The 20492-nt window shown below is 39.4% G+C and overlaps 1 protein-coding gene across 1 annotated transcript in view; it reads right to left on the reverse strand.

The window, feature by feature from the left end:
* LOC148347207 (uncharacterized) overlaps nucleotides 1–20492 on the reverse strand; it is a 42306-nt gene that overhangs the window by 5178 nt on the left and 16636 nt on the right. Inside the window, exon 4 of the mRNA XM_088324246.1 lies at nucleotides 1460–1618. Coding sequence (XP_088180372.1) covers nucleotides 1460–1618 — 159 coding nt within the window. The remainder of the gene's footprint in view (nucleotides 1–1459; nucleotides 1619–20492) is intronic.

Here is a 20492-nt window from a genome sequence, read left to right on the forward strand (position 1 = left end):
TGCGTCCAAACATCCCACTATCCTTTCACAACAATAAACAAATAATAAGCATGCTTAATATATATATCCATCCATCCATCCATTATCTGCACCGCTTATCCTCAGTAGGGTCGCGGGGGTGCTGGAGCCTATCCCTGCTATCTTCGGGCAGTGGGCAGGGGACCGGTTGCCACCCAGTCGCAGGGCACACAGGGACAGACAATTCGCTCACTCATTCACACCTAGGGACAATTTGGACTGGCCAAATAACCTGACATGCATGTTTTTGGAATGTGGGAGGAAACCAGAGTGCCCGGAGGAAACCCACGCAAGCACGAGAGAACATGCAAACTCAGCACAGGAAGGTTGGTAGCTGGATTTGAATCCATGACCTCAGAACTGTGCCACACACGCACTAACCACCGCGCTGCCCTAATATATATATATATATATATATATATATATATATATATATATATATATATATATGAAATGAAATGAAATGATATATATATATATATATATTATATGAATATAATAAGGCTACGATAGCACACTATCCAAACCCTCCTTTTGTAAAACTAGTCGTGGTCTTGAATTTTATAGCATTTAGCTACATTGGGTCTCCTACATACATACATACATACATACATAAACTCATTATATAGACAACAATCACTTTTTTGTTTTAATTACATTTTTTTTTCAATATTTCTTAATGAACGCATTATATGGACTACGAACCCGACGCTCGTTTTATTGAAAGACCTGCACTGACAACCATAGGAAAATCGAAGGGGAGTGAGACACCGGTGTCGTCTGCTTTTGTGTGTGTGTCGCTGCACATTGTCGACATTTCCTCAACATTCCAGTCAAGGCTTGTCATCAAGGGGGTCGGAGAGAAAAAAAAGACAGTAAATGTGAATGTAAAAAATATTCGCAAATATGAAAAATGTTAGCGACAGCGTGAACTCTCGTTCCAGTCTGCAGTCTGACTGCGGACAGTGCGGAGTGGGCTTCCTGCTTTAGTGGCTTCGCCACCGGTCGCTTATCCAATTCAAAGGCATGGGGTAGGTAGCGTCCGAGACAGAAGGCAGGAGAGGAAGCGGAAAGTTTAACTCCGCTCTTGCGCGGGGTAGTGTTTGATAATCGGCTTAATCATATTCAGATATGAAAATCTGTCAAATTCCCAAATATCTGTGCCGATAATGGGCCCACCCAATAAACAATCTGATAATCTAGTCAAAATACCACAAAATATAGTGTCCAAACTCTGGTCTGAGGGACATTTGTGGCCTATCAACCATTTGTGAGCAGTGCCAAAAAAACATTAACAAGTCATGTGAGATCCAGACCTATTTTTAGAAATCTGTTGGTAGCAGCTGCAAAACTAAACAGTAATGTAAGAAATTACTCAAAATTTTCATTGAACAAGAGTAAAAACATTTCTAAAGTTTCTGTACGAAAAGATTGTACATGCCAATGCGTGTTTGGTTCCCCCGCTCTTTCACTTGATCGAGGGTTCATCGGGCCGTCGTTCATCGGGCCGTCGTTCATCAGGCCGTCGTTCATCGATCGTCGACCTTGGGTGCCGCTTTCAGAAGATAACATCTCTCCAGTTATGGACACGCTCGCTCTGCTAAACACAAACATGCATACGCATGACGAAGACGTGAGAGGTAATCATAGCCACTTTCAAAGTGTTCCCGCAAACACAGCAGGGGGCCTCGCCCCCCTACCACTGTACACTGTCGGTCAGTACAAACGTAGTTGCCATGGCAATGGATCTGCATCCACGCAGGACGAACGCCTTGTCCCCAGGGACTTATCCTTTGACTGTCTTTCCATGACTAGCCATGACAAGACGTCCCTAACCCCAGCCCCTCATCGCTTTATTCAAAGTTCACGGATCCCTTACCCGCCAGACTCGTCAGAAATCACTTCCGAGGGAAAAGTTATTTCACACACGTGCTCGCGGTCTTCTTTTTGTCAAGGATAAAAATGGATTGTTTCAAACAGTCCAAATGCCACCCCAAATCCCCAAAAAGATGAAGAAGGAGTTTATTTGAACACGGCTAAGAATTTCCCATACATGCACAGGCAACAAAAGGAGCTTGACAGAGGCTGCAATGATGATTTCAGCTAGAAGATGGCGTCAGCAAGTAGAATATTTTGAAGTTATGGACACCACGTTTAAAAATACATAAATAATTCAATAAATTGTTCAATTAAAAATAAACGAATGAATAAATACATAAATATCTAAATAAATAGATTAATGGAGGCATATCCACTGAACAACTGTCCGAACTAACTTTTAAGAGGTCGCATGCGACATTTGTTTTCATTCCGCTTGCAATTAAGAATGCCTGTAATGCCAGGGTAGTTCTATTTAAGCTATTAAATATTTGCAAAGCTAGCAAGCAAATATAGTTGGTAAAACGACTCGAGTAATTCCATTTTCCTAGGTTTTTTTGGTGTGGCTCACAGGAATTTATACCAACTTTACACTTACGCCATAAACTTTTATATGCACGTTTAATCTTTCTTTAGGGCCTTCCTTCGGTTACCTTACCCCTCTATCGGGCCGGATTACACGTGGGACGGGAATCGGCGTTTCGGTTTGAGTGGCGGCTCGTTATTAACGGGGCTGAGTGGTCGCTCTTCAAAATTGCACACACAGAAAAAAAAGCCCTCCGGTGGTGGTTGTGCTAAACATGACGCCTTCATTTCCCATGAGTCACAGGCGCATGGCATGTTGGGGCTGGACCGTGCCTCGTTCAAGTAAATTGGAGGCTGGCGACGGATCGCTCCAGTGAAAATATGGCTTGGTTTGACGGACCAATAAGGAGAAAAAATGCGGAGGTCGTTGGGAGCAGGTAACGGGCCCTGAAACAATGACAATTCTTAAAAAAATACTTTTTTATCTAATCTTTTTTTTTTCTTAATTAAAAATGTAAAAAAATATTTTGTATATATATTCATTTTTTTCCCCCATTAAATAAAAAAAAAATAAATAAAACATTTTTATTTACATTTTTACATTTGTTCTTAAGTGAAACATTTTACATAATTGTTTATTTTGTATTATATGCCTATATTTTGTCTATCATTTCTAAAATATTTTTTTTTATTTCTTTACATTTTTTTTTTAGATTAAAGATGAAAGATTTTGGATCGGGTGCTAGGGCAGCACGTGTTGTGGCAAATCCTCAAAAGCATTTGCACTTGCATATATAGAAATAGATTTGCATACATGTCTACATTAACTTACAATACATTACTTGCTTGTGGGAAAAGGTCGGGGTGACCTCGGTTGAAGATACCGTTACCAGACGATTAGAGTTTACCTTGAAGATACCGTTGCCAGACGGCGTGCAAGGAACGGTCACGTACTCATACGGCGTACACGGGACTGGTCACGTACTCATACGTGATACAGGACCGCCTTTTGGGGTGTACTCAATCGAAGCCTAATCGTCACTACCAGCTTTAAATACATTGTCATGTTCCTAGCTCTGTGAGATCTTTATTGACGCATCAATAAAGTGACAATCTCCCTCCGTAACGAGACTGGCTCCTGTCTATTTCTTTTATCCACTTATGAGAAGACTTTCTCTCGATTATCGGACCTCCAATTTCTACAACATTTGGCGCCCAACGTGGATTGGCACTAATTAAGTAAAAAAGAAAAGGGAAAAGACTTCTCAGTGGAACGGTCTCGAATGAGCGGTTGAGGTAAGGAAGATTTTTTTTCTCTCCTTACTTCGGTTTGCTTGTGGAGATTCGTGGGTGGACAGGAGCCTGTGGCGTCGGAGCTAAATTATGAAAATTCGTGCACGTGGGATTTTCCGTCTGTAGTCAGGCCCAAGTTCGGACGGATGAGATATATAGACTGAGTTGAGATTTTTATGTCCGACGGGAGTTCTGAGCTCAAAGAATCCTGTCTGTTTTGGGACATGGGCTGCTTGAAAACCTGGATAAAATGGTGCAGCGGCGTCGGTATTTGTATATTTATGATTGTCTTGAGATCTGTGTAAAGCTGTGATAAGACGTCGTCATTTGCTAGTGGCAGTTCAAAATAGACGATTTATATATTGTTAATACGGGAAATATTTATTTGTTTCCCTAGTGGATTTATGATTTGGGAGTCGGACATGTAACCTTGACTTAATAAGAAGTATGGTGCGTGGAAGACCGCCATTTTCTAAAATCTGATTTTGTTAGACCGACGCTAAAAAATGAGCAGTAATCGATGTTTTATTATTAAAATACTTTCGCATAGAACAGGCGATACAAAGAATGTGTGGGAATTGATGACATGTTTTGGTGTGGGAGATGTCTCATTCGGGAATGTTGGTGTGTGCCAGCTAGCGAGAACTGTGCGTGTGTGTTTCTGTCTGTGGATGTGTGTTCTCCCCCGCCCGGCTAGCTCAGTCGGTGGAGCATGAGATTCTTAATCTCAGGGTCGTGGGCTTCGCTGAGTGATTTTTATTTCAATGGCAGATAACATCGCTTGCTTAAATGTGATTTCTCTTTATTTAAATAATAACAGTCATTAAAAAAATGTTACCAATGAGCGAACGTTACTGCTTTTATATTTAATATTAAAAAGAGGTAATTATATAATAAAAATAAATACAAGTAAAAGTGTCCTAAACGTTTGTTAAAGACCCTTTTGAAATGTAATATTTATTTGACTGTTTATGCAAATTATATTCTGTATTTTTGTAAAAAAGGAAATAAAATATCTTATTTTGTACGCGGGTGATTTATAGTTAACTGTTTAAGGGCGAGGACGACGCTGTGCGGAGGAGAACCTTTGTGTTTTTGTCTTTTTTGTTTTTGTTTTGTTTGGCGTTGGGTGTGGAGTTATGGAGGCATGGATGAATGATGGAGTGACTGCTTCTTGGTTTTTGTGGGTTATTAGCGCAAACCGTTGGTTCTTTTTGTCTTTTTTGTTTTTTGTTTTTTACCCCCCCTTACCCCCACCACTCTGTCTTTCTCCGTGTGTAAGTTGAGCTCGACCGTGTGTATTGTTTTCCCTTTACTTTATGTAACGTTATGTTAAGTGGTGTCATAAAAATAAAAAAATGGAGGGATTACTTAATTCGTCAAGTCAAGTGCTCCGTTTGCGTGTGGCCTTTTGATTTGTGAGATCTTGTTCCGATAAACGTAATAAGCATAGTTTGGGTAAATTGAGGACAATTTGGCAGGCTTTTTCAAAATACAATGAAGAGCAGATTACTTGCTAAGGTGATGTCTTCATTCATTCATTCAGTCATTTAACCTAGACTAAACATCCGGGTTTGTAAACATGACCGATTTAACAGGATTCAGAAGTCAGACGATCGTTGAAAAGGGCCGAAGATGGACAGAAAAACGAGCAAAGAGCAAACAAAGACGTTCACTAATCCATTGTCTGGCCGCTTGTCTACAGAAGGGTTGTGGGGACACTGGAGCACATCCAGGCTGTTCTCAAACAGTGCTGGTTGCAGCCAGTTACGAGGAGAAAAAGGTAGACAGCTGGACACCAAGGTCAGTTTGGTACTGATAAGCTCACGAAAACATTCCGGCGGCAGACTGCGAGTGAACGTCACAATGGACTGAGCCAGACGGCCAAGGCCGTCGACAGGGCGGTGATAACTAACAACACACGTCTGCTTTGAATCACGCTAGAATCTTGTTGATTGACGTAGTGTTTACAAATCTGAGGAATATTGATACGTTTGGATTGTGAATTATTTTATTTTAACACAGAAATACTGCTAAAATTGTATTTTGAATCTGCATTCCAGGAAATCGGTGATTGTGTCTCCAGAGGCAGGGAGAATAGGTAACAGGGAAATACCTTTGACTTTATATCAGATAAATTTGTTTGTTCTAAAGGTCGTGAAGGGCATCTTACAAAAACAACACATTAAACAATGGTTCCGTGGGTGAATTAGGTACAACCCACTACAGTACTTTCATTTATAGATAAACTCTTCTGCCATAACAAAGACATTAGAGGTATGTTCTAATGAGTTACTTTTCATTTGGTCATGATACAATTATTTGTTCATGAAATTTGAACTCTTCAACATGATTTATGTGTTAACTTAGTAATCACATGAGTTAGATATGATGGTATTCTCAGTGATAGTTTTTAAAAGCAAAGGTAGTCCAATGTTTTTTAATGTGGCTGATTTTGACTTAAACTGTAATTTTATATGGGAAGATACATTGAAAATTGATGCTGTTGTTTTGTCTATTTCTTTGTCATCTGAATGCATTGAAAGTACTTTAAAAACACGGAAAACCCATGAGCTTCGGGGGGGACTTCGCCCCACTAGTCCCCCCACCGGGGCACTGCCCTGGACCCAGTTGGGGGCCCGCACCCCCCAGACCCCCACCTAATTTTCAGATAATTTCACTTTGGTCAAATCATATCCGTGTAACAGGCAGACCAGCACCGCATCTGGGCCACTTGAGCAACTACAAAACACTACAAACTGAACTGAGAGACTGAATGTGACAATTGACGGCTGTCATCTACTAGCTGGTTAAGAGACAGGAGTCCAAGGTCGAACAACCATTTGAAAAGACGTCCCAGGGGATCTCGTGTACATCAAGGTCGACGAAAGAGGAACCATCAGAGGCGTGAGGGACCGTACACCGTCGTGAGGGCAACGCTGGCCGCAGTCCAGGTCGAGGGCTCACGCTGCCACCCAGGGGTCATCATTAATTGATTTTTGGAGAAAAAAAATAATATTTAAGTGCGAAAAAATTAAAATTAATTTTTTTTTGCGGCAAGGCCAATTGATGGGTATTTATTGGATTTCTAGCCATTAATTGGTAATTTAATGGTGTGCTAGCCGTGTCAATATGGTCGAACAAACTGGTCCTTTAATCTTTACTTTTAGTACAAAAAATATCTTCTGAGTTATTGGTGATCACATCAGCTACCGGCATGTTGGGGCTTGTTTTATAATTATAATTTGTCGATTCCTCCTAAATTAATATGCGAATTGTCGGAACACTAACTGAGGTTGGATGAACAGTGAATGATGGAACATTCACGCCAACATTATCATGCGCAGTAAGACACCTTAGTAATAAGAGATGTTGCTATTTATTACACATTCATTTTTGAACAAAATGTGTACAACATAGAAACATCGGATATAGTGAAAATGTTAGAGATTTTCATTAGATGAAACGATGTGGGAAACAAATTCGCTGTCCCAGAAGCGGTTGTTATAAAACAAAAAAGTTGGGCTTCTAGGCAATTTGTTGACAAGGTTGAATTTCATTTCTCATAAAAAGCTGGGCCTTATAATGGGGGAAACACGGTAGCTTACGCGTATACATGCACTGTCCCGATTGTGCGTGTATGTGCCCTTGACCGCATACGAAATGCTCGCGCGGCGAAAAAATTTGCACGTTTGTTGACGCAATCGACTAACAAAAAACCCGGATAATTTCGCAATTAATGGGTCGCAAACTCGCAATAGTTGCTAATTATTTAAATTTTGCAATAAATGGATTTATGAATTTAAGCAACCATTCCGTTAATTTTTCGCAATTAATGGCATTGATTTTTCACCAATCATTTATTGCTGACCCCTGCTGCCACCGTCAACGAGACCAAGCAAGATCAACAGGGCAGTAACGTTCAAATTAGGAAAACAAGATGTGGATAACAAAGCTGTGTGTGATAATAAATTGTCTGATATGATTGTTACTAGGAGCAGAGCTCGAGAAATCGCAGCGGCGAATGGAAATTGCGGTTCCGAAAGTGCAACCGGAGATCCAAAAAGCGACGCTGCAGACCATGACGCATCCTAGAGACAGCGGCCCGGTTAAGTGTGACACTACTGTATAACATGCCAAAACGGTTGGTGATTTGGAAAGTACAAGTACACTTTACCTCATGAAGGGCTCACTGGCCCTGAGGTAGATAAGCTCTAAAGTACCAAAATCAAAAACATTACAGGAAAAAAGAAAAATGTGAGATGTGACGAAAATGTGTAAAATATAATTTTTAGAATATGGTTTCATAAGAGACATGCACTCGAAATTTTTTAGAGGGACAGTGTGTATAAATTGACCGCAAGAAGTCTTTGCACTGTGGAGTGCAACCAAAATAAAAGTGCTTAACAGGATAATAAAGGGGGGTCACAGCACCCACATAAGCACTATTTTTCACTGCCTCTAGGTGATGCTCATGTTATGTTATGGAAAACTCCAGTAACTCCAGTTTGCAATCGCGTAGTCACACCAGCAATCCCTGTTTTGGATATAAATTGCTAAATACTTTATAAGAAAGCTAATTAAACGATTTAGGTTCACTATCAAGACATTTCTAATAAAAACTCGCAGGAAAAAACCTTAACCGACAACGAAAGTTTTATCCAGAAGCTGTAGCAAAGAAACTCAAAAGTTTTGATTAGGTAAGTGTTAAGGACTATAAACAGGACATGCGCATTTTGCTCCATTGCACAGCGCCCGTGCTAAAAGTAAATACGTAAATATCTTCAGTTGTAGGGATTTTTAACATTTTCATTTTGGGACAAAATGACAGACAAAATGACCCTTAGCACTCATAAGTGACGGCAGGAGTCAGTCGAATTTTAAGTCACTCAACACTCAAAACGTTACACGGTAAAAATTAAAATCGCTGAAGGAAAGTACCGTAGAAATACTACGACAGTAATACGGTAATAGAGAAATGCCCCTAGAGGTATACTAAACAGTATCACAAAACTAACGATTCAATATAGTACTTTAAAACAAAGACATAGTACACTACATCAATTAAAAATAAGTAACTACAGAACTAAATACCAAGTTAAGTGCAAGAAAAGCATTTATGAGAGGGCTCTCTTCAATAAATTGAGGAAAAAGCCGTTTTGTCCAATGAAAAAGACGGACTTAACCAATTACCAACAACAATGACGTAATCTCGGAGCGACGAGATCTCGTTAGCTAGAATCGGCGTGCAGAAAAATAAAATCTCATACAGCGAAACCAAGAATCTTTGTTAAAGAGGAATTAAATGATAATGAAAATTTACAGGAAAAGGTTGCGTCCCCAACATAGATGATGCGTCTGGGACACAGGAACAGGGTGAACTGTGAACACTGAGTGTATACTAGGTAATTATACAGAATAGTTTAAAAAGAAAGAATGTTTAAGTAACAAAACTAATCATCTCTCGTTGAATATGCGAATGTAAAAAGGGTAAGAACTTTTAAGACGTGTAGTTTTGCTAGAGCAGAGGCAAGTAAAACAAAGAAGAAGACTGGAAACCGTCCATAATTTTAGTGTCCATCTTTTCGTTGGTTATAAACGGACATATTCAAAAGAGGCGTAATACATAAAAAGGTTGTAGATAGATTACTAGTGGTATGAATGATTTCGAATTATCAAAAATTGAAAAGAAGTTTGAAGATGATGATATAGTATCACAGGGAAGAAAATTGGAAACTAGAAATCATTAATAACGTAACTTAAGTTATTCCAGTCACTGAATGAAATATTTCTTCTGAAAGAAAAGGAAAAGAAAAACAAAGGGAACTAAGACAATTGGGTAAAAAACGAAGATTGTTGCGCGGAATAAAAGATTAAGATAGTAATGTAAAATAGATACGATTCAACAAGATAATTCATAGGTGACAAGTAGGTATTGCTTTATATCGAATCAACAATAAGAGATTATGATTACAGAGGGATGAAAAGACAATTAGAAATTTTTGACATTGAGTTCGAGTTGGCAGGTTTTTTAGGACAATTGATTCCACACTGAGTTTTTTAGAATGAGTGTTACGTTCGACAAATGATAAATGAATGTGAAACAATAGCTGACTTATGGTTGAATAAGTTAAAATGAAACATTGTCTATGGAAAAGAGCATTTTTTTTAAGAAAACAATGAGAAAAAGATTGATCAATCCTGGAAAGGATTAAAGGAATTAAAAATAACGACAGAATGGATTTCGAGACATATCGTGGTGATTTAAAATATAACTGCATAGAAAATGAATGGAAAATAATTAAACTAAGACAATGTCTACTAGTACTTAAATTTTGGGAAAAGTTTAGAAATTGAATAACCTGGCTAATTCACTAAAACAGGGGTGTCAAACTCATTTTAACTCAGGGGCCACACTAAAGAACAAACATTCTCACGGAGGCCGGACTAGTACATTAGAGAGAAAGAAAATGAGAAAGTGCAAAAGAGAGAGAGAAGGAGAAAGAGAAAGACAGAAATCCATGGAAAAATAGAAAGAGTAAAAGAGAATAAAGTAAAAAGACTGAGAGAAAAAGAGAGACGAGGGGAGTGGAAGAGAGATAATGGTTGAGAGAAAAAGGGAGGAAGAGAGAGAAAGAATGTCAGCCTACAGCTTGTTTTTCTCTTGCGCTTCACTAAGTGTTGTCGCAGGCCGGATTCAACCCCCCCTGGTGCTGATAACGCCAAGGTCGCGGATTCAATCCCTTAGCGGGCCGCTTGTTTGACACCTGTGCACTAAAACATCTCAGTACGTAAGCACGATAAAACTTAACGAGACTCTAAGTGCCCCTGAATTCCACAGAAAGTTAACCTAGTATATTGTTTTGCTTTAATTCTGAAAGAAAAGAAAAAGAAACACTAAGACAAACATACAACATAAATTATTTAAATAAGGATAATTTGCTGAAAATTGGGTATGAAAAACTTGCGACAAAAGTATGAAAAACAACACATTAGGTAGTGTTTTTGGAGTTCCTCAGGGTATTGGAAGCACTACATATATACGCATCATTTATGATAAGAAGGAATATAACTTTACGGACATAGTTACAAAACGGGTGCACACATTGTAACTGACAATTACATTTGGCATGACACTCCATCTTCAGAGTTAGGTAAAGGAACGGAAAAGATAAGGTTATAGTTATAATTAATACAATATGTACACAAGGATGTGCATTTAAAATGTTACATACGGTTGAGGTTTGTGTAAATATGCATTTGGTGAAAAATAGTCAATATAGTGCAAAAGAAAGTTGTACACAGTTGTACCTCTACTTATACGTTTAATTGGTTCTAGCAGTAAATATGAAATGATGAAACTATTGTAAATCGAAACACATTATCGATTTGAATCAATTGGATTGAAACGGGATTAGTCCGTTCCGAAAGCAAACGAACCTTGTTGAGTCAACTGCAATTGCCCTGAAGGTATACTGATGTTCAGTAGAGGTTCGTACATAAACAAAATCTAAAATAATATGTTTTAAAACTAACAATATAAATGTGTTAGAATAGCCAAGCCCAAGTCCAGACATAAATAGTGTTTGGGGAAAGATCTGAAAAATGGTGTATCCAAGCGATCACCGTCGTACGTTTGGGAACTGGGGAGCGGTTTTGTAAGGAACAATGGAAAAAATAACAAGGAACAAAGGGCTAATATTTCAGTTTGATGTGCAAAGCTTACACAAAGTAAATAAACAGGAATTAAATATAATGAAATACAACATCATAATTGTAAATGAGAAAAACTGGATGTGTCCCTAGGCCGTGACGACAAAAGTTTGCCCACCATTGACTTAAAACAATTGTTTTTGGGACGATAGACTGGTGGTTAATTGCGCTTTTAATGACTGATTTTTTTTAGGTTCTTTTAAGAAGCAGAATGTTGGAAAAATTTTAAGCTGATTGTAGGCGATGATGAAATAGGTTGGTAAATTCTCTATAGAGCGTGACGTCTCGTTTGGTTTCATGTTATAGTCGTCATAGTTCCATTCCACTCCTTGTAGTTATTAGTATCGATACGACGACACACACACACACACACACATACTGCTGTCGTCTTAATAAAACTGAATCGTCTCTGCGCAGCACAACACAGTAGCCACGATCACACTCTCAGTCCACTCTTTTTCTGTTTTTTCAATTGGAAAACGATAAATTTAGGAGTGGTAAGTTTGGAAAAATTATGTTGAGTTATTTCAGATTCATAGAGGTAATGCCAGAACCACACCATAGAAAGATGGAATAGTGACAGAAAATGAATAAAAATGTTTCGTTTTCAGTTAAAAATTGGAAAATAAAGGAATGTGAAGATGAGGAAAAATCCAATTGAGTGAATTAAATGGAGTAATTTGAGAATGTAAAGCATTGTTGTACGAGAATAGTGGAAGAGCGTGAGTTAATACTTTTTTTTCATTGAATATGGAGGAAATATTCATTGAATGGAATACAAATGAGTAAGATGAATCGTTGTAGATCAATGCACGTCGTTTTCAAATGAAGTAGGTGGAGCTAGGATAGTAGATTTAATTGGTTTGGGAAAAATAAATAAATAAATTGGAAGATTAAGTGAGATGGTTATATGTCAATTTCCCATTAAACAAGTGGGCTAAAAAGCACGTGTTAGAGGGCGTAGAAGAAGGGAGAGTTATGTGGAAAATGGATTGTTGGCAGAGCAAGTAAGGAAGTTACAAATACAGAAAGATAAGAGTTAGCAAAGGAAGAAATAAAAAGGCGAAAAGAAAGTAGGCGTTGAGGAAAAGAGAAGAGAGGGATATACAAGTGAAAAAAAGGAAGAAATGAAAAGGGGAAAAAGTAATTAAATGAAATATTTTTGTTGACAATTGGCCGGAGTAGAGAAAGCATATGTATGTGGACGGGTATGGCTAAATAACATCGGACAACCGAGGGTAATTCCAGAGTAATTTATAGCTAGCAATGAAATTAAGTCTGGATTAGAATCGGTGTTTATCTGGATAACTCAGAATAAGAACGCAAAATGGATTAACTACATTTATTACAACCAACAACGTTTGTTAATTACATTAACGAGGCCTTTAGTGCAGTAGGAGAGCAATTACATGAGACATCTAGGATGGCCTGGCAGAATCATCAGGCCCTCGATTTTCTCTTGGCCAGTAAAGGAGGCGTGTGTCATATGATAAAGGAGGAAGGCTGTATGTATATACCTTTAAATACATCCGAAGCAGGAAGCTTCACAGAAGCACTGTCAAAGATTCGTGAGTTGAGCAATGAAGTGACAGTAAATACTGAAAAGAACAGTATCTCTTTTGATTGGTTCTCGTCTACATTTGGGTACTGGGGTAGTATGTTAGCGAAGGGGGGAAATTTTCGTACTAACTATCGTAATAATTATGTATTTGTTGTGTTTCTGTGCCATACCTATTCTTAAAAGAGGAATTCTTAAGACTTTTGGAGAACAAATGACAGTAGTGGCTAATACTAGGGTGGCAAGAAGCTCAATGAGCACAGTTAGTGATTAAATATCGAAGCCTATTCCTGAGGGAGGACAGATGACTCAACTAAATTCAAAACCTTGAATTTTATTTGGCAACGTTAATAGTCAGTCTACATTACATTGAATAATGGAGCATCTGCGGAAAGAGACACAAATGATAATCTACACTAATAACAATATCAAGTAGCACTAGGAATAACAGCAACAAATATATTGGTTTCTACTTGTGATTCTTTTGTTGGTATGTCACACTGCCGGGGAACAAGCTGCTGCCTGGGATGGTCATCGTCGCTTCCGGGTTTTTGGCTGCATGGAAACTGAGCGTGATGCCTGCTGGGATAACACTCACTCCAACATCTGACTTCACGCCACCCGTTGACGAATACGACAGTGCATGGTTTTCAAATTATGCACAGGGGTCAGGCCAAAGGCCGATGTATATGCTGTATCACTATCCACTCATCTTGAAATGTATCGACGGCTGTTACCAAAATTTGTTATCACTTATCAGTTTAATTATTCATTTACCTTTATCACGTACCGATCAACCGTCGACGGTCCACGTGTATAATACAGTATGTACGGATAAAGATAAATGAAGGGGGGGTTAGTGCATAGGTCAGATGTTTGGAGTGTTAGGGGTTTTTTCTTTTTTATTTAATGAAACATGAACAATGAAAGTTAGAGTAATCACAGCAGGCTGACCGCCAGAATTTTATTTTATTTTCGATTCGCGTAAACTCTGTCCTGTATTGATATCTATGATTGGTAATAATTTGCCACTACTCTGTATTCCTTTTCAATTTTAATTTCCATTCAAAGGAAAAAAAAAAAAAAAAAAAGGGGGGATTATGTTGTGGCAAATCCTCAAAAGCATTTGCACTTGCATATATAGAAATAGATTTGCATACATGTCTACATTAACTTACAATACATTACTTGCTTGTGGGAAAAGGTCGGGGTGACCTCGGTTGAAGATACCGTTACCAGACGATTAGAGTTTACCTTGAAGATACCGTTGCCAGACGGCGTGCAAGGAACGGTCACGTACTCATACGGCGTACACGGGACTGGTCACGTACTCATACGTGATACAGGACCGCCTTTTGGGGTGTACTCAATCGAAGCCTAATCGTCACTACCAGCTTTAAATACATTGTCATGTTCCTAGCTCTGTGAGATCTTTATTGACGCATCAATAAAGTGACAATCTCCCTCCGTAACGAGACTGGCTCCTGTCTATTTCTTTTATCCACTTATGAGAAGACTTTCTCTCGATTATCGGACCTCCAATTTCTACAACACACGGCGGCGCAGTAGTTAGCGCGTGTGCGGCAAAGTTCTAAGGTCTTGGGAACCTCCTATGCGGTTCAAATCCAGCTACCGGACTTACTGTGCGGAGTTTGTATGTTCTCCCTGTGCTTGCGTGGGTTTCCTCCGGGCCCTCCGGTTTCCTCCCACATTCCAAAGACATGCATTTCAGGTGGATTGGCCGGTCCAAATTGTCCCTAGGTGTGAATGAGCGAGCGAGTTGTCTGTCCCTGAGTGCCCTGCGATTGGCTGGCAACCAGTTCAGGGTGTCCCCTGCCCACTGCCCGATGATTGCTGGGATGGGCTCCAACACCCCCGCGACCCTACTGAGGATAAGCGGTGCAACTAATGAGATGAGAATGGGCGCTTTGGGAGGTCTTCCATTCATCCATCCATTATCTGCACCGCTTATCCCCATTAGGGTCGCAGGGGGGCTGGAGCCCATCCCAGCTGTCTTCGGGCAGTGGGCAGGGGACACCCTGAACTGGTTGCCAGCCAGTTGCAGGGTACACAAGAACAGACAATTCGCTCGCTAATTCACACCTAGGGACAATTCGGACCGGCCAATTAACCTAACATGCATGTTTTTGGAATGTGGGAGGAAACCGGAGTGCCCGGGGGAAACCCACACGAGCACAGGGAGAACATGCAAACTCCACACAGGAGGTTCGATCTCATGACCTCAGAACTGTGCCGCACACGCCCTAACCACTGCGCCGCCGTACTGCTTTGGGAGGTCTTCATTGACTTGAAAAGCGCTATATAAATGCAGACCATTTACCATTTAATTAATGACATTATTTTTACATATTTTATATTATTTTTTTATATTTATTACTTACTTTTTTTTCATTTAAAAAAATACAATTACTAATTTGTTATATTTTTTTGTAAATGAAAAATATTTTCATATGGAGGTAACTTTTTGAAACTGTTATTTTTAAGCTCAGTCTAGCTCTATTGGCTCATTTACCCTGTCAAGACCTTTACCCTGTTTTCATTTACAGTACTAACCCTTGGAGTGAAATCATAAAATGTTGCCAATTTAAAAACAGGATGACGCTAATCGTGAAGAAATATTCGTATGCTTTTAGCTCGCCTTGATGCCCTTCCACCTAGTGACTGATCCCCCACTGCCCCAATAAATAACCCCACGCCTCCAGTTTATGTTGTGTAAGTTTATGTGTCAGCAGGCCCGGCCCCACCCTCAGCATTTTTTTACAAGCCCGGCATTAAGCTGTCCATCAGACGGCGGGAAAATATGAAAAAATGAAATAGAAATAACGTCCCTCCCCCATGTAGTCGGGCATGTCAGTCTTCTCTTTTTAAACTCGTACATCTTCCTTACCATCTTCTCCCAAAATATCGCACTGTGCTCGCAAGGAAGTGGCGCCGTCAGGGAAGGGAAAATCCCAGTCTGATCCCAGAACCCGAACATAATTTTTCTCCGAAAAATATCTAATGGGCTTTATTGATGGGCGGCGATAACTTGCCCTAGGAACTATTGAGAGATAGTATAATGTCCGCCCAGAATGGTCTTCCTTCTGGTTAAAAAATTGCTAAAAGTGTGACAAATGCTGAGGACAAGTAACACCAGTTAACCTCCGAGTCCATAAGCGGCGCTAATTCAAAGGCAATTCTGATCCGCTTGGTCACTGCTTAACTTGGCCAAGTTTTTGCAGCATAGCAGATTGGTTCAAACATTAATTTTGGGACTGATTTTTATCCGATGTTGAACTGATTGACAGCTGGTAACAAAAGTAGCGTAAAATATTTTAAAAAATGCATTAACTTATGATACTAACAAGACTAGACAGCGAAGGACTTGAACAAAAACATGATGTTACTTTGGCGTCAACAAGTGGACATATTTAAAACTGCAAGTATTTTTCTCTTGTGCTTCTTCTCAGCATTGCTTCACGGGGTACATAAAATTACCGTAAATTTAGGACTATAAGGAGCACATGATTGTGAGCCGCACCCAGAAAAATTTTAAAGGAAAAAAACATGTACATACATAAGTTGCACCTGACTATAAGCCGGATGTGCCCACAATGAAACATGAGACATTTACAAAGAAAGACGGTACACAACATTTTTTTGGGATAATATACGGTACCTTAATCCCTTAACGTTCCGACGGCCCGGCGAACTTTTGATCAACAAATACATGTCTGTATTATGCCACCAGTCACTTTTTATTGGAAAACTCAAACTCTTGGGATTCAAGATATGATGACCATTTCACAATATACTCATCAGAAAAACATCATGATCAGTCTGAAACAAGATAACCAAAAACTATAAAGCTGAGGTGACTCACCAGCTTCTATAAATGTCCGTGAAAATGGCTTCCTTACATCAAAGACAATCCATAGTCATTTCAAGTCAAGTCATTTTTATTTGTATAGCCCTTAATCACAAAAAGTCTCAAAGGGCTTCACAGGTTATTACAGAGATTTTCCAGACTATTATTACACCATCCTCTGATCTGGAACCAACATGAGGGCAAGGAAAAACTCAAACACCTCAACATGAGGAAAATGAAGAAACCTTGAGAAGGGACTGCACATGTGGCATCCCCCTTTCAGGATTGCCAAACAGCAAAGGATGTTGCAAACACAAATAATACAGAGATATTGTCCAAGAAAAGTATAGGTTATTCATATGCTATAGAGTAGAAGTGTGTTTTAAGCTTGGATTTAAACATTTCCACTGAGGTTGCAGAACGGATCTCAGGGGGAAGAGCATTCCACAGCACCGGTGCCCGGATGGAGAACGCTCTCGAACCAGCGGAACACTTCTTGGCTCTTGGGATCACCAGAAGACCGGCGCTCTCAGAACGAAGGCTTCGGACCAGAACATAGGGGGAAATCAGATCTGAAAGATATGAGGGAAGCAAGTCCATGTATGATTTTGTATAATACTAAGAGAACCTTGAAATCACATCTTAGGCTAACAGGGAGCCAATGCAGGTTAGCCAAAATCATCGTGATGTAATCAGACTTTTTTGTCCTAGTTAAAAGCCTCGCTGCAGCATTGTGTACCAGCTGAAGAATCCAAGCGTGTAAAATATTTACTCCCAAAAACACGGTAATGCCAACAAAAAAATAGGAATCCGCCTGAAACATTTCTGTTTCTTTGGACATTGCTTCTTGTAATCCGTTCAGTTTGACACGTTATTTCAGATTACAAATAAACAGGCTCGTAAAATTATTCCAAATATTGTAATTAGCCCTCCTCTTTCGATTGACACCTTTTTCCATGATGAGGGTCTTTTCATGCTAGTTTTATTTATGCACAAAGTGCGAAGTTACATTGAATTTGCGTCTCACTCGACACATATATTTCATGTGTCTCACTCATACCTTTACTGCTTGGGCGCCCCTGGCAGGTGTTGGAAAAAATGCATAAACCAGCCACATCATTGCATAAGCTGCAGGGTTGAAAGTTTGGGAAAATTTCGAGGTGTATAGTCCGAATTTGACAGTATGTGGCAGGCTGCATTTATTTATTTTGAGTTTGACACATGTGCTTTCAGAGGTGGGTTGCGTAGTTTAAGGAGCTCTTAAAACAATTTAAATGCAATATTTTCTCTATTAAGTACGTGTTAACAATGCCCAACTGAGTTCAAAGAGACTTTATTTTAAAAAAATCCACCGCGCCTATGTGCTTATATATTACTTTTATCATCGGTGTTTCGGCCACGAAGCGCATTACGCTAAAGGTAAGGAGGCAATGGGTTAGGTGGGGCAGGAGCCAGTGATGTCACACGTGTGGTCGTGGTTTTCTTTAATTTTAGAATGAAAATGTGAAAAAAAGACTGTTTATATTCAGTCCAAATGCCAACCAAAACCCCCAAAAGATGAAAAAGGAAGAGTTGAGTCGAGCACATTTAAGAATTTCGCATACTTGCACGTGCAACAAAAAGAGCTGTAATGACGATTTCAGCCAAAAGATTGTGTCAGCAAGTTCAAGATTTTGAACATACACTTCCTTTAATAGAAGACAGGGTTTCTTTTGAATGAATTTGGGTTGATTATTTTTGGCTCAGTAAATTGTGTCGAGTTCACAGCAGTTCCATTCCAAGCCTGTAGGGCCTACCAATACAAAGCTAGTTTCGATCCGGTTGGTCACTGCCTCCACCCAGCCCAGTTCACAATCAAATTCAACCGTCCCCTTTGGCTTGTTAACCGGATAAACGACCCAACAAACGCTTATCAAACGATAATCTGCTGCGTTTTATGCTTGATGGAGGGAATAACAAATCCCCTCATAGCGTGTTCTACTTGGCATATTTCCCAGCGGTGTGGGGAAAATTTCCCAGGTAACATAACCTGATTTGTACTCACCGGGGCCGTGACGTATACAGAGTCCATCAAAAACCACTCGAAGGTCCGTGAGTCGGGAACACAAAAGGTGTGGAGACAAAAGCAAGGCTAAAAGGAAGAAAAGCAAGGGGGGGGGCATCGATGGATGGCGAGAGTTCGCCGAGGGAACCAAGGCTTGAGCGTAGAGAGGGAGGGGGGGGTGATTTTGCAGAGGTCGAAGACAATGGCAGGAGGATGGGGTGAAAGGCGCAGAGAGAAGAAGGCCGCAAAGGAATCAGGTCTCTTAGATGTGCTGCACTCAGAAAGCTCTTCAGCTTCCCTTTGAGGATGGACATAAAGGATGGACTTTCCATTTGTCCTTAATTAGTCAGTCTAATTGACGCCGTCTTTGTAGATGCTCGTACACTGAGGATGTGCGAGGGAAAGGGAGGCGGGACAGGAATGTCTTCAATTGGAAATATCAGTGTTGATAAAATGGTCAAAAATCTCACAGCACTGTCAAGTCATAGAAGAGGCTGACAGTAACTCAAAATGAACTACAGTATTGTAGACCAGGTGATGCAAAATGTATCAATTCTTAGGCGTGGGTTGTAAGGTAAAAATGCTGTATGGTGGGGGATAGAAAGATTTCCTTGTTTTAATTACCTCCTTAATATATAGGAAATGATAAATGATAATCTCAAACTTGGTTAAAGGCGATTCAATCCGGCTAAAATCTTTGTGCAAAAAATATTTTCTCAACACTACCTATTGGGCTAAAAATATGAGCCCAAACTTTGTTAAAATCCCAAACTTAACCCAAAAAGTCTGGGCCAAATCCAACAAAGGTGAAAACTTTTTTAAAGACTGTTAATTCTCTTTTTTTCATTTGATAGTTGTTCACCCACTGTACACTCCTGGAAAAAAAAGTTTTTGCATATGTTGTACTAGCAAGTGAAAACTTTCTCCTTGTAACGTATTTCTTCTCTTATGCCAAAAATCAGAATCGTCGTCTTTGACAAAAAAGGAATCATCATCAAGTTTGCAACATAAAAAAATGTTACTTGTACTCAATGTTCCCTCTAAATTTCCAGGGGTCTGAGCGTTCACACAAAGTTGGTGAGCAACGCTTGAAACAACAGTGAGCAACGGCAATCCCAAGTGTGGCAACTAAGTCATTATCAAACATGTCCAAAACTTGACATCAAGTTACATTTTGCTGAGTTTCCAGCAATGCAAAACAATTTTTCACTTTTGAATGAATTGACTCATGTACTATTGCAAAGGTTGTAGGGCCTACAAACGGCATTTGTTTTTACAACACATCTTTCACAAGATTTCCATTTATTTTTTTTCCTGGTATGTTTTGTTGCATAATACTCACTCTTTGGGGGGCTTATTTAATCTGTTGCACGATACGGAACTGTATTTAATCCCATTTTTTAGTGGAAGTACAATGTTGGCAACAAGATTGGCTTGATATAATTGGAAATTATTTGAATGCAACACAAACTTTTTTTTTCTTTTTCCCTGTTTTCTTCTTTTTTTTAAATTCCTTTAAAAAAATCTCATTGTGTTTTTTCCTAGTTGTTTTTTTTCTTTTTGTTCTCTATTTACTTTTTTTCCTTTGTTTCTTT

Source organism: Urocampus carinirostris, chromosome 19, assembly GCF_059441175.1.
Source record: "Urocampus carinirostris isolate Australia breed hairy pipefish chromosome 19, RoL_Ucar_1.0, whole genome shotgun sequence".
In the NCBI taxonomy this organism is placed as follows: domain Eukaryota; kingdom Metazoa; phylum Chordata; class Actinopteri; order Syngnathiformes; family Syngnathidae; genus Urocampus; species Urocampus carinirostris.